Source organism: Drosophila novamexicana, unplaced genomic scaffold (assembly GCF_003285875.2).
Source record: "Drosophila novamexicana strain 15010-1031.04,08,12 unplaced genomic scaffold, DnovRS2.1 tig00000462-arrow-pilon, whole genome shotgun sequence".
In the NCBI taxonomy this organism is placed as follows: domain Eukaryota; kingdom Metazoa; phylum Arthropoda; class Insecta; order Diptera; family Drosophilidae; genus Drosophila; species Drosophila novamexicana.
Window position 1 is genome coordinate 2,574,476 of NW_020824806.1, and position 12,348 is coordinate 2,586,823.

The window sequence follows — 12,348 nt, forward strand, 5'->3', positions numbered from 1 at the left end:
AGTGGCAGCAGCAGCAGAGAAATCAACATCGTCGTGAACTTAAATTGCAAAAAGGTTGACGCCATAGGCCAGACGTACAGGCGAGAGCCAAGGTTTCTGCTCCCTTGGCCCATTGATTGTTGTTGGATAATCCCGAAGCACAAGAGCCAAATTAAACAAAAGTAGCTTTTAGATATTAACAATTTACTATACACTAAAAAGCCCCAATAAACCAAGCAACATGTCCTAGTATTAGTAGCTAAGCAGCTTAGGTGGAAACGTGGGCGAGTGTCAACCAGGAGCACCAGCAGCAGCAGCAGCTGAAGCAGCTAATGCGTCAGCATGGCGTCCGGCGACGGGGACACCATCCACACCATTGACATGGACAGCTCCTCCACATCGCAGGCCAAACTGGCGGAGCCAGGCAATGGTAATTAATTAGCTAAATAAACTTTTATTTGTTCAAAAAAAGGAAGACACAAATGCCAGCTGAAACTTTCCTCAACAATTGTGCGAAACATGAACAAATTCCTTCCAAAAAAAATCAATGAATGGCAAATGGAAGTGGCCGTGGCGCATGTGTCTCAAAGTAGGTGGGCGGCAGTGGGCGCAACCCTCCGCCTTGACTGACTGGCTGACTGACTGACTGAGTGGCTGACTGACTGAGAGCCAATGCCAGCAGCACGTTTACAAATGTTATTTGTATTTTAAGAACATCGAAAAGAAAAAAAAACAAATTAAAACAAACGACAACAAAAGAAACTTTCAAACGGCCAACAACCCTGTCAACTATTTATGGATAAACAGCGTGAACGTGTGCGTGTGTGTGTGTGTGTATAGAGAGTGTGAGTGTATTTGTAGCTAACCCAAGTTCAAGCTCAATTTGAATTGTTTCCCACTTGGGTCATTCGCTATTCATGTCCTGCACATTGTAAATTATACATGAACTGAGCCACGTTAAGTAGTTAACTAATAATACGCTTTGTTCAACTTTGTAGTCTCCACCGACCATGTGGGTAACTCATCGCCCGACGTAAGTACAGCCATTTGGGCATATAGATTTTAGTATGTGGGTGGAAGGGCCTTATATATTTAGCATTGAGGTCGAATATTCTGTGTATTACTCTCAGCTGGGCAGTCGGCCTCTGCGCTCGGCGAACAAAGCGGACAAGGAGCGCAAGATTGGACACAGGCGGGTCGGTGAGGGCGGCGAGATTACCTACAAAAAGATACAGACATCGCAAATCATGGGCTCCATACAGCTGGGCATACAGCATACGGTAAGTGGCAGAAAGCACGCCAATCATGAATCAGTCAATCAATCAATTAAGTTCGTCTTATTGACAGGTCGGCAGCCTGGCATCAAAGCCAAAACGTGATCTACTTATGATGGACTTCTGGGAAATCGAGAGCATTACGTTTCCGCCAGAGGGTTCTAGCCTTACACCTGCCCACCATTATAGTGAATTCAGATATAAGATCTATGCGCCCATAGCATTTCGTTACTTTCGTGATCTGTTTGGCATACAGCCGGATGATTTCATGGTCAGTATGCACAAATCAAGTTTCTAACGTCATCATCATCATCATCATCATCATCGTTATTAGATGTCTATGTGCACTTCGCCGCTGCGCGAACTATCGAATCCAGGTGCTTCCGGCTCAATATTCTATTTAACGGACGATGACGAGTTCATTATCAAAACGGTGCAACACAAAGAGGGTGAATTTCTACAAAAACTACTGCCTGGGTAAGTAGACCTTGAAGCATACCTGATCATATACATCAGCTAAGAGCTTTAACTCCACAGTTATTATATGAATCTCAATCAAAATCCGCGCACTTTATTGCCGAAATTCTTCGGACTCTACTGCCTGCAAACGAGCAATGCCAAAAATATTCGCCTGGTGGTGATGAATAATCTGCTGCCGTCATCGGTGCGAATGCATCTGAAATATGATCTCAAGGGTTCGACGTTTAAGCGCAAGGCATCGAAGGCGGAAAGGGCCAAAAAGTCGCCCACATACAAGGATCTGGACTTTATGGAACAGCATCCGAACGGCATCTTTCTGGAGGCGGAAACATATTCGGCGCTCATTAAGACCATACAAAGGGATTGCACTGTGCTGGAATCATTCAAGATAATGGACTATTCGCTGCTGCTGGGCGTGCACAATTTGGATGTGGCCTTAAAGGAGAAACTGAGCGAGCATAGGAAACCATTGAGGGCACCGCTGGCCGAGGATTCCGATGTCGATGAGCCGCTGGAGGCAGTCGAGGGCGATGGAAAGGAACGCGACGCAGCAACGGGCATCAGCAGAAACAAGTGAGTATATTCCAGTTGGCAATAGCTGTCCCAAAGAGGAGCAATTGATGATATGCTAATCCAGTGTGGCATACAGATCGGTAAATCGGCAGCGCCTGGTCGCTCACTCCACGGCCATGGAGAGCATTCAGGCGGAAAGCGAACCCATCGACGATGAGGAGGATGTGCCGTAAGTAGTTACACACAATCACGCCATAGCTTCTGACTAATTATGTTTAATTTCTCTTATGGTCCAGGCCTGGCGGCATTCCGGCACGCAGCGAGAAGGGCGAACGCCTATTGCTCTACATTGGCATCATCGACATACTGCAATCCTACAGGCTGAAGAAGAAGCTGGAGCACACTTTCAAAAGCATAATACACGACGGGGTAAGTGAGACCTGATCGCTGGTAGAATCATGCTTATCTTGTTTCTACAATCATAGGAGACCGTTTCGGTTTGTCGGCCCTCGTTCTATGCTCAAAGATTTCAAAACTTTATGGCTAAAACCGTATTCCGCAAGATACCATCGCGTAAGTGCAAGCAGACTGCCGCAATTGGGCCAAGTGCACGTACTATAAGGCACTTTTGTGCAATCTGGCAAAGTATCCAGTAAAATGAGACAAACTAATGATGTTGACATTGCGTAGCTGCCCACAAACACACACACACACACAACAATTGTACACACACAAAAAACGGCTGTAAACCTAACAAAAATTTAAATATGGTCTTTAGGTTCGTTTCGTGAACCTGGAGCCTGATAATTGCCCGTCAATCAAAGTGAGTCTTCATTCGGTTAAAAGTTGGTTAATTGGTCTGGTTTAAGGCTCGATTCGGTTCGGTTTGCAGCCTTGCTTTACACACACACACTGTAACCTGCTAATTTTGTTTAATTCCGTTTTTATGCAACAAAAGTGCAATATAGTACACTTGCCCTGGTTGCGCTATTATTCGGTAGTCGGCTAAATTGTTATCTTTAATCTGTAATCAGTAATTAAATTTGTATTCTATGACAATATCAAAGACAAAAAACAAAAAAAATCAGCTGTTCTCTGCTTTCTTTTCGATATTACTTTGGCGCCTTACTCACTTGTACGCGTAGTGGATCTCCCAGAGATCAAAGGAAATCACAGAAAATTTCGTACCTTGGTAACCAGTTATATAGGTAAAGAAACAATACAACAAACTATTTGTTAAATTAATTTATTTTTTTCGTTTCAACAAAAAATTATGTGATTTATGTTACCATATTTATTAAGTTAGCTTAATTTTAATCTTTCTGTTCAGTTTTTAAGCAAATATTGTAAAATACGTTTCTATATTTATTAAGTTGTTTCACCTTGGTTTTCAATTTGATTTCTGTTCCTGTTTCTCTTACTGCACCTGGTTGGTTTATTAAACCGGACGCAAAGCATGCCTCTCAATCTCACGTTAGTGTTCACATTCTATGTAACCCATCTATATATAACCCGAACTCTTTGGCTTTATCATTATGGCTTCTCTTCTGCATATATACCTGTTTTAAGTTTCTTGTCTTATTTCTGATCCGTCAGCTAATTCTTGATATCTGCTCAATTTTATAGCGCTTAAGCATTCGCCTTCGAAGAGAAAAAGCCTATCCAAGGCCATACAGCGCTCCATAGACAGCGAGAACGAGTCGACACGTGGTAAGATTCCTTGGAAGCATATAAATGGTATACGTACTTATGTCTATTTCCATTTCTTCTCAGCTGTGCACGCCTCGCACTCGCACAGCAGCGGCAAAATTTTCCAGCAGTCGAAGATGCCCACAACGGAGGCCACATCAGCAGCAGCTGCTTCGGAAAGGGAGCGTGACCGGGACAGGGACAGGGACAGGGACAGGGATCGGGATCGGGAAAGTGGGCGTCACTCCAGCACAGCTGGCCAGAGCAATGTGCCACCGCCGGTGAGGCAGCGCGCGTCCGCCAACCCGACGACGACGGCCGCGAATGCGGCGGGAGGCAATCTGAAGGCGCGCGTTCCTCCGCCAGTGCCACCACGCGGCTCGCCACGTCGCAAGGATACACAGGAGAGTCGGGCACACTCCACCACGCCAGGTATAGCCACACACCATAATAATTCAAACACAATCCCAGCCATAGTCGGCACGAACAACACGCTCCAGTTGCCCAGCGTAGAGATGCCGCGTTTCGGGGAGCGTCGCTCGCCTAGCAATGTGCAGGATTGGCTGGAGCTGCACGATCTGTTCGATGTGTGCGACAATGCCAGTCCGGCGCCAGTGCGTCGCCGGGAGTCGCTGCAGTCCGTCTACTCCACGGCACGTTCAGAGAGCAGCTGCCACCGACGGCAGCAGCAGCAGCAGTCGCGTCTGCTCAACCATGTGGACATTTTTCAGCGACAGAACAGTTTCATTGCGCGCAGCGAACGGTCCTCGGTGGGCTCCATAGTGCGCAGCTTTCCACCGATTCGCGCCGACAGCTATCGCACCGGCCAGACCACAGTTAGCGGCAGCTCGGAACGTTCGCCCAGGCGGCCACAACGCCGCCAGAAGCACAGTCGCTATTTGCACTTTGTGGATATGGCACTGTGTGAGGATAATTGCGAGGCGCAGGAGGACAATCTGCTGCAATCGGTGAGCACATTTCTCGAGGTCAAGCGCGAGCTGGAGGGCACCAACCGGCGGCAGAGAGCATTGCCCGTGTTGGAACTGCCGACAGAGCAGTTGCCCGACGAGGATGAGCAGCCGACCCAGCTGTCCACAGCACCACAGCGCCCGAAACGTGCCAAGAGACGCGCACCGAAAGCGGCGCCCTCGACCATACCCGAGAGCACGGACACCCAATCGATTGGCGGCACATTGCGTGATTCGCTTGACTTGAGACGCAATAGTTGTGCCTAGACTGCAGCATGCTTTCCATTTCCCATTTCCCAGCCACTTTTCTGATTGACTTGCTGCTCACCCTTCTAATTCCTTTGCTTTGGTTCTCATTGTATTGCTAGGCACAACTCCATCATGCAGTTCAACACCTCCCCCTGCCTTTGACGACATCTCCGAGGACAGCTCGAACAAGAACAGCACATCCTCGACTGGGCGCAGGTCGCAGCACCATCATCATCATCATCATCACCAGCAACAGCAGCAGCAGCAGCAACCTTCCTATTATCAGCAACAGCCACAGTATTTGGAACGGAAAATGAATATTGGTCCCGCCTATCGTGGCTCCTACAAGGAGGATATCGTCAGGTAATTGCATGCCTAACTAATAAACGGGCTCATCCGGATCTGGAACTAACTTGTCTGCGTATTTGCAGCGTCTCTGAGGTGCATCTGGACACGTTTCTGGCGGTGGACACCTCAACGAGCAGTCACTATGGCTCACGTGGCGGCTTGGCCTGGACGCCACCGGCATCAGGTGAGGGCTCAACACCCACTTGGACAGAGGGCACACCCAGTTTTACGGACTCCAGTTCGAGTGGTGATCTCGGTAATTGGCACTTGTCATTTCTTTTTTGCAAATCAAATCATTTTGTGTTGTGTATATATATATATGTGTGTATATTTTCATTCATGCTTACAATCGTAGACAACTTCTCGCCCATAAATTCATCTAAAATCGATCGACACAAGCCGACAGTGGAAGATGCCATCAACTCTCTGTCCTCCGGAATGGTAAATATCGCTGGTGATGGTGGTGGCAATTTCTAGATCGACTCTAGATACACTGATAAGCTTAGAGCAACACAAACGAAACTTCTCCAAAAACAAACAAGAGAGAACGACCACATTCGGCACGCCGAAGTTTAAATACCCTTGTAGACATATGCCGATTTTTCAAGATATGTGAGTTGCATACTCCAGTTCGCAATTGCTGCGTTTAGTCCAGATACGTTGAAACAAAATAGTTTGATTATTACAAATCTATATGATATAATGGTCTTATGTTGCTATGAGGAGCATGTTAAGGCCAAGTTTGGTCGCGAAATCTTGAAAAAGAACAAATTTTACTACTTGACTGATCGCTCCTGTATCAGCTATATTATATAGTCTTCCTTTATGCGTTACACACTTCTTGACAAAATTATAATACCCTCTACAAGGGCATTGAAACCCACCCACAAGCCCACCAACTCGCGCTGAGCTTCACACATCTAGTATTTCTTCTTATTTTCCAAAGTCCACTTGAAAACCTTTGTTGTTTTTTCAGTTGCACACAGTTTTGTTTCCACACTCACATACATATATATTTTTAATGAGTCTACATATATTGCATCCTTATAGATCAACTAACATAGCATGTGATGATGGACACAGAACAAAAGCAGCAACTACTTCTCGTATACATGAGGTAAACAGAATTCGAATAAAAGTGCAGACAAACATATTGCAAGGATAATGCTCGAGTGTTTAGGTACAGAGGTGTGCACATACTTTGATATATAATAGATACTGGGTATGTATATGTATGTACATATTTGTGTATGGAGTGCACGTGTATAGCTAGGATATAATCAAAAGGCGACCTTGTAGAGCTCCATGAATGAAAAACCGGAAAACAGATTCAACACTTTCCCACACATCCAGCAATTTCTACATGCATTCGTATATATACAGGATACCAGCAACAGATATCGTTCAAGAAATATATATATATATATATATATACAAACAAAATACATATATACATATAATATACGAATACAATAAATTTATCTATTTGCATACCCAAGGCAACAATAATTATAATTGATATTATATATATACAAATTACAAAACAAATCAAATAAGATGCAAACGTTCCAGTTCCCGTTCCTTGATCCGCGTTCCATATAATAATTATAATAATAATGTGTATTAAATAAATCGTTCGACTCGATGATATTTGCTAGATGAATGATGAATGAATAGTATCGAATTATACAATGCATTAAAATTAAAGCAAATATATGATCAAATTAAAAGGAAACATTTTTGCTATACTTTCGATCTTCGATATATCCACATACGTATTATGTACACCTATGTATAATCAGCAATCGCGATATTACAATATTGTTGTAAAATATTGAAATTTATAGGACAGTCAACCAACCAAAAAGTAAATTTCTATGCATATTATTCATTTGTATTTATTAATGGTAATTGTAAACATGTTTAGGTTTAGAGGACGCGCACTCAAAGACAAACTAACATGACGGGAACGACAGACGGACTCAACGGATCAGATAGGGCCTAGGTCTTGTACTCGAGAAGCAAATACGAAAGAATTGATTATTTATTAATTAGTTGAATGTTATTTAACTTATATGCATTATTCTAAAGATTACTGAAATCCAATTGTAATTACATACAATAAATTAAATTGCAAGGTTGAAATTCTCTCTGCCCTCGGCTATGCTCTACTTGATCGGAAATGCACATTTGCTAACAATTTAACATACTTAGTACAACTTTTGCAGGTCCTTCAGGGATTGATTTAAGAACTGATTGGTCCAGTCATTCTCGGGATTATCTAGATGATTGTCGAAATCGATAACATCCCGCATGGCACCCCTCTTCAGCAGCAGCGACACGCCTTCTAATGTTTGTGACGACTGAACCAACGAATATTTGGCCTTTGACCAGCGACTGGATTCACTCGAATAGCCGTACACCTGTAGCGCCGCCCGATTGTGCTCCAGGGACACAAGCTTGTTGTCAACGACCGCGAAGCATGCGTTCTTAAAGTTTTCCTGTATCTTGTCAGCAATTTTGGCAGCTGGTGCCTTTTCGATATGGTTATCGTAAAAGTTCTCAGGCGCGGCATAGTAGCCGGCAATAACTAGCCCCTCACTTTCAGCGTAGGCATCAATCTGCAATTGCGTCAATTTTAGAGAGTAAAACACTTGAAATGCTTTTGTATGTTAAATTATTCAACTTACTTGGATTAGTGCTATTTCTGCCATAGGCGTGACATTAAGGCACTGGTGGAAAAGAGGGATTGCATCTGTGATTTGGACTATAGAACCTTTTGGCTTTTTCTCGGCCAGCAGTAGGCCGTTGACAGCCTGGTGTGGGTATTTGGCCGCATGGAATATAATTTTAGTGTATGCGGTCTCGGAGAACTCATATTCACTCATTTCAACTGATTATTTTGTAAATTTTCCTATTCGAAAAGTTGACTTGTAACTTTGTCCAATCAATTAACTTTCAGTATGACCGTACATGGCAACTACAGAAATACTCGATTGTCAAGAAAAAATACCAAAATTTTGGAATTCCACTTTTACAAAAAATAATTGTTTTTATTTATTTCAAGGCATTGACAGATTATATTGATCAACTTTCGCATTGGTCCGGGCTTGTTATCATTTATTAGCCATAAGTTAGTTAGCCTTTTTTTCCTATAAGCTATTAACAGTATTTTTATTAAGCGCGCATCGCGTAATAACATTGCAGCTCCTGTTAGTTGGCCTACAGCTGAAGCACGTATCTGGTATGGAAAGAAAAAACAACAATCTACCCCAGCAGAAATGATAAACTACAAATATGCTTGTTCATGGTGTTCACTCTGTGTATATTATAGAAAAAAATAGATAAACAAATATTTTTAACATTTTATTTCTTAACTGTTCGTCTGCGTCCCGATCTTTTTCTGGTATTCTGTTTCAGAGTGTTTACGTTTATAATATTGTAACTAAAATATATGTAATTATATGTACTTATATGCAGTGCACGCTTAACTGAAGCCAATCAGAAAACAAATACTACTGGTTATCATTTAATATTGCCTTGATATCATCAGCATCCAGAGTCTCGTATTTCAGCAGTGCCTCTGCCAGCGCCTTGTGTTCCTTTGTGTGCTTCTTGAGAATGGCCTTCGCACGCTCATAACTGTCACTCAGAATTCGCTTGATCTCGGCATCTACGGCTTCCACTGTGTTTGGTCCCAGGGTTTCACCGGACCCCAGACCCTTTGCCGACTCAATTGTTCGGAGACCGACCTTCTCCGACATGCCCCAATCCTTAACCATATGCGTGGCAATCGACGTGGCCTGCTTCAGATCGCTGCTTGCGCCAGACGTGATTTTCTCTGTGCCAAAGATGATCTCCTCGGCGGCACGGCCGCCCATCATTGTGTCTATCATTGCCAGCAGTTGGGCCTTTGTGACATGGTAGCGCTCCTTCTCAGGTATGTAGGCTGTGTGTCCCAATGAGGGTCCACGCGGCATTATTGTAACCTTATGCAGAGGATGTGATTCCTTTGTGTAGAAGGCCACAATCGCATGGCCTCCCTCATGGTATGCTGTTATTGTGTTTGCCTCTTCGTCGGGCAGACGCGCCTTACGCTCCGGACCCATAAGTACTTTGTCACGTGCCGTTTCCAAATGTTTCATATTCACAGTCTCCGCTCCGTCAATGGCAGCTCTACGGAAACAATAAAACTGAAATCATTGCTAAATAAAGATATTGGAGAGACCACGCACCTCAGAGCAGCTTGGTTAATCATATTCTCCAAATCCGCGCCAGTAAAGCCCGAAGTGCCACGTGCTAACATATCTAAGTCCACGTCATCATGTAGAATCTTTTCCAAATATAAGGACAGAATTTCCTTGCGACCAGTAAAATCGGGAGTAGACACCACAACCTCAACATCAAAGCGACCAGGACGAAGTAATGCTTGATCCAAATCATCGCGACGATTCGTTGCACCAAGCACTATGACACCGGCATTCTGATGGAAGCCATCCATTTCGGAAAGCAATTGATTTATGGTCTGATTAGCATATGGATGGAGTACAGAGTTTGTACGTTTGGCGCCAACCGAATCGATTTCGTCAATGAATATGACGCAGGGAGCACGTGCCTTGGCTGCCTCTGTTGATAATTGATGCAGTGGAAATAAGAGATACAGTAATAATTATTTATTTGGCATCCAGTACTTACTAAACAGGTCTCTGACACGTCTGGCTCCCTGACCCACCAGGACTTCATCGAACTCTGGGCCAGCGGCATGGAAGAATGGAACGCTTGCCTCGCCGGCAACAGCGCGGGCCAGCAAGGTTTTTCCGGTGCCAGGCGGGCCAACGAGGAGCACACCCTTTGGCAGCTTACCACCCAAATTCGAAAATTTGTCGGGATTCTTGAGAAATTCAACCACCTCTTTGAGCTCCTGCTTGGCCTCATCACAGCCCTTAACATCATCGAATGTAACGTGTATCTCCTCCGGATCGACTTCAACCTGACTGCCCAGTTGTATGCTGCTAAAAGACAAGTTTTTAGAATTGATGATACGAGGAAAGAGGCTTGAATGCTTACCGGAAAACGGATCCATTCGAAGAGGTAAAGAAGCTCATGAAGATTCCAATGAAAACGACGATAACAATGAGTGTCTGGAAAATCTGCGTGATAATTACTGATCATTATTCACAACACTAAGGAGCGAACAGACTACAAAACCAGGAACTAAAGCTATCTTCGAATAATCGATTAGATTTAATCAATATGATTACCTAGACGAAATCGAAATACCGTGCTTTGCTACAGACTTGCTAAACAAATTAACCATTCAAAGAACTCGTATTCGGACAGAAGGTACACGATCGGAGATGCTTTCTTCGGTGGGTTAAGAGACGAGACAAAGGCAAAGGGGGTGTTAACAGGGTTGTATGAGACATACCTTCAGATACTTCATTGTTTTTCCAGATTTCTGCGAATCTTCCGCGTTCGATGCAGCCAAATAGCCCTCGGCAAAAGCAATTTTTAAGTTTTCCTGCAATCACAGTTTAATGTTAAGACTCGATGCTATTCGGTAAATGAACTCGCAGAGCATACCGCACTTTGAGCGTTTCCTTGCTCGCCAGATTTGCTGAGCAGTTTTTTAAGCTTCTCGGCCTGAATGTTAAGCTCCCCATCTGGTCTATGTGGCGTTCCTTGGAGTGCAGACTTCAGTCTGGTTGTCATTGTGGGATTGCGTTTCTGTTCCGCCTCTATGGAACGGTCTGTCTTGAAGTCCCGCAGCTGTCTACTGGAGGAATGATAGACAGATTGAAAACATTTCTCTCAGATATTGCAATCTCTCACTATACTCACAGCTGATGGGTCGTAATGAGCGGGTTCAGCAGGCCTCTCATGACAGTTGGATATATGCTACTGCAATCGAAAATGTATTCTTTTTATAAGTGAACACTTCGTATCGTTTAAACGCACACAAACCCAATATTTTGCGGGGAGTTCAGTGAGACTTCAAACTTGTAATTTTGTTGCTTGCTTCGAGCAATGTGTGTTGCTGGTTCCTCCAGTGTGACATGGATGTTGCGCATTGAGGGCAGCATGCTGGTCACCTTGATGAGTGCATCATTTACAAGCTCCCTGTCCAAGATTCCATTCAGTCGAGCTGCCTTCTCAACAATGCTCTGCAAGCTGGCGCCCGACTTGATGAGCAGATTCTTGAAATCCAGCACGAGGTCGTGGCGCTTACCCTGCGCCGGCGTATTACTGTTGATGATGCTGCTGCTGCTGGAACTGGAGGACTTTGATTTGTCGGCAAAGAAACGCGGAACACTGCCATTTGTCTGCAGTTTGGTTCGCTTTACGGTGTAATAGTGCGGTTTTCTACTAAAATTACCCAGATAAAGGTAGGGCTGACATTGAATAAAAAACCAAAAAGTCAGTGGATGTGAGAGTGGAATGAATTGTGTATCGGCATCGTAGTTGGCCTGCACTTACCACAGAGTGTGTGTTGGCAGAAAACATTCTCAGAATATACAAAAATTTTTATTAATTACAATAACAGGCTTAGATCGGGCGAGCGGACGACAAAAATTTTTGACAAGCGAAAATGTCATAATCTTGTTGCGTCCGACTTGCATCCCTGTTTGTTTTGTTGCAGCCCTCGTTCTATGTAAACCCGCCCAGTCTTATATTTAAAATACTGCAATTTCGAATTTTTATTTCCTCCAAACAGTTTGACAATAAGTACTTTTTCTGCGTGTTGTTTCAACTCAAATGTTGTTTTTATATTATATATATATTATATAATATATATTTCAAGCAAAGGACAACATTGATTTCGCTACACTGTAAAATGTAATTTTCAA

General features: G+C 43.7%; 3 protein-coding genes across 12 annotated transcripts; 1 reads left to right on the forward strand and 2 right to left on the reverse strand.

Moving 5' to 3' along the window:
• The first annotated feature begins 33 nt into the window (after positions 1-33).
• On the forward strand, positions 34-7,300 carry LOC115761139 (phosphatidylinositol 4-phosphate 5-kinase type-1 alpha). Of its 4 annotated transcripts, none has more exons than XM_030702800.1 (16): positions 34-409; positions 978-1,012; positions 1,110-1,259; positions 1,327-1,524; positions 1,588-1,730; positions 1,791-2,306; positions 2,371-2,475; positions 2,543-2,675; positions 2,732-2,819; positions 3,392-3,454; positions 3,873-3,956; positions 4,020-4,367; positions 5,272-5,515; positions 5,584-5,756; positions 5,856-5,941; positions 6,551-7,300. In XM_030702800.1, exons 1-16 carry the CDS (start codon positions 322-324, stop codon positions 6,557-6,559), a joined length of 2,463 nt encoding a protein of 820 aa, XP_030558660.1. In that variant the 5' UTR covers positions 34-321; the 3' UTR covers positions 6,560-7,300. The 4 variants fall into 4 exon arrangements, with proteins under 4 accessions (XP_030558660.1, XP_030558661.1, XP_030558662.1 ...); XM_030702801.1 differs by having other exon boundaries at positions 2,383-2,475; XM_030702802.1 differs by lacking the exon at positions 5,856-5,941.
• An 82-nt stretch (positions 7,301-7,382) lies between these two features.
• On the reverse strand, positions 7,383-8,456 carry LOC115761143 (ER membrane protein complex subunit 8/9 homolog). Its single transcript, XM_030702811.1, has 2 exons — positions 8,191-8,456; positions 7,383-8,121 (listed from the first exon to the last, which is right to left on the reverse strand). Exons 1-2 carry the CDS (start codon positions 8,386-8,388, stop codon positions 7,711-7,713), a joined length of 609 nt encoding a protein of 202 aa, XP_030558671.1. The 5' UTR covers positions 8,389-8,456; the 3' UTR covers positions 7,383-7,710.
• A 397-nt stretch (positions 8,457-8,853) lies between these two features.
• Positions 8,854-12,236, reverse strand: LOC115761141 (ATP-dependent zinc metalloprotease YME1 homolog). 7 transcript variants are annotated; one of them, XM_030702808.1, is made up of 9 exons: positions 11,978-12,236; positions 11,465-11,892; positions 11,342-11,401; positions 11,084-11,273; positions 10,929-11,021; positions 10,568-10,650; positions 10,196-10,512; positions 9,736-10,126; positions 8,854-9,676 (listed from the first exon to the last, which is right to left on the reverse strand). In XM_030702808.1, the coding sequence occupies exons 1-9, from the start codon at positions 12,002-12,004 to the stop codon at positions 9,016-9,018; spliced, it is 2,250 nt and encodes a 749-aa protein (XP_030558668.1). In that variant the 5' UTR covers positions 12,005-12,236; the 3' UTR covers positions 8,854-9,015. The 7 variants fall into 7 exon arrangements, with proteins under 7 accessions (XP_030558668.1, XP_030558666.1, XP_030558670.1 ...); XM_030702806.1 differs by having other exon boundaries at positions 11,459-11,892; XM_030702810.1 differs by having other exon boundaries at positions 10,196-10,509; positions 10,568-10,641; positions 11,084-11,276; positions 11,459-11,892.
• Positions 12,237-12,348: the final 112 nt, after the last annotated feature.

Coding starts and splice junctions, on each gene's coding strand:
- LOC115761143 (XM_030702811.1), bottom strand. CDS start 8,388: ATGAGTGAATATGAGTTCTCCGAGACCGCATACACTAAAATTATATTC. Junction 8,122..8,190: donor CAGAAATAGCACTAATCCAA/GTAAGTTGAATA, acceptor ACGCAATTGCAG/ATTGATGCCTACGCTGAAAG.
- LOC115761139 (XM_030702800.1), top strand. CDS start 322: ATGGCGTCCGGCGACGGGGACACCATCCACACCATTGACATGGACAGC. Junction 3,455..3,872: donor CTTGGTAACCAGTTATATAG/GTAAAGAAACAA, acceptor TCAATTTTATAG/CGCTTAAGCATTCGCCTTCG. Junction 5,516..5,583: donor TACAAGGAGGATATCGTCAG/GTAATTGCATGC, acceptor GCGTATTTGCAG/CGTCTCTGAGGTGCATCTGG.
- LOC115761141 (XM_030702804.1), bottom strand. CDS start 12,004: ATGTTTTCTGCCAACACACACTCTGTG. Junction 11,402..11,458: donor CCGCAAAATATTGGGTTTGT/GTGCGTTTAAAC, acceptor TTTCGATTGCAG/TAGCATATATCCAACTGTCA. Junction 11,022..11,083: donor AAGGAAACGCTCAAAGTGCG/GTATGCTCTGCG, acceptor CTGTGATTGCAG/GAAAACTTAAAAATTGCTTT.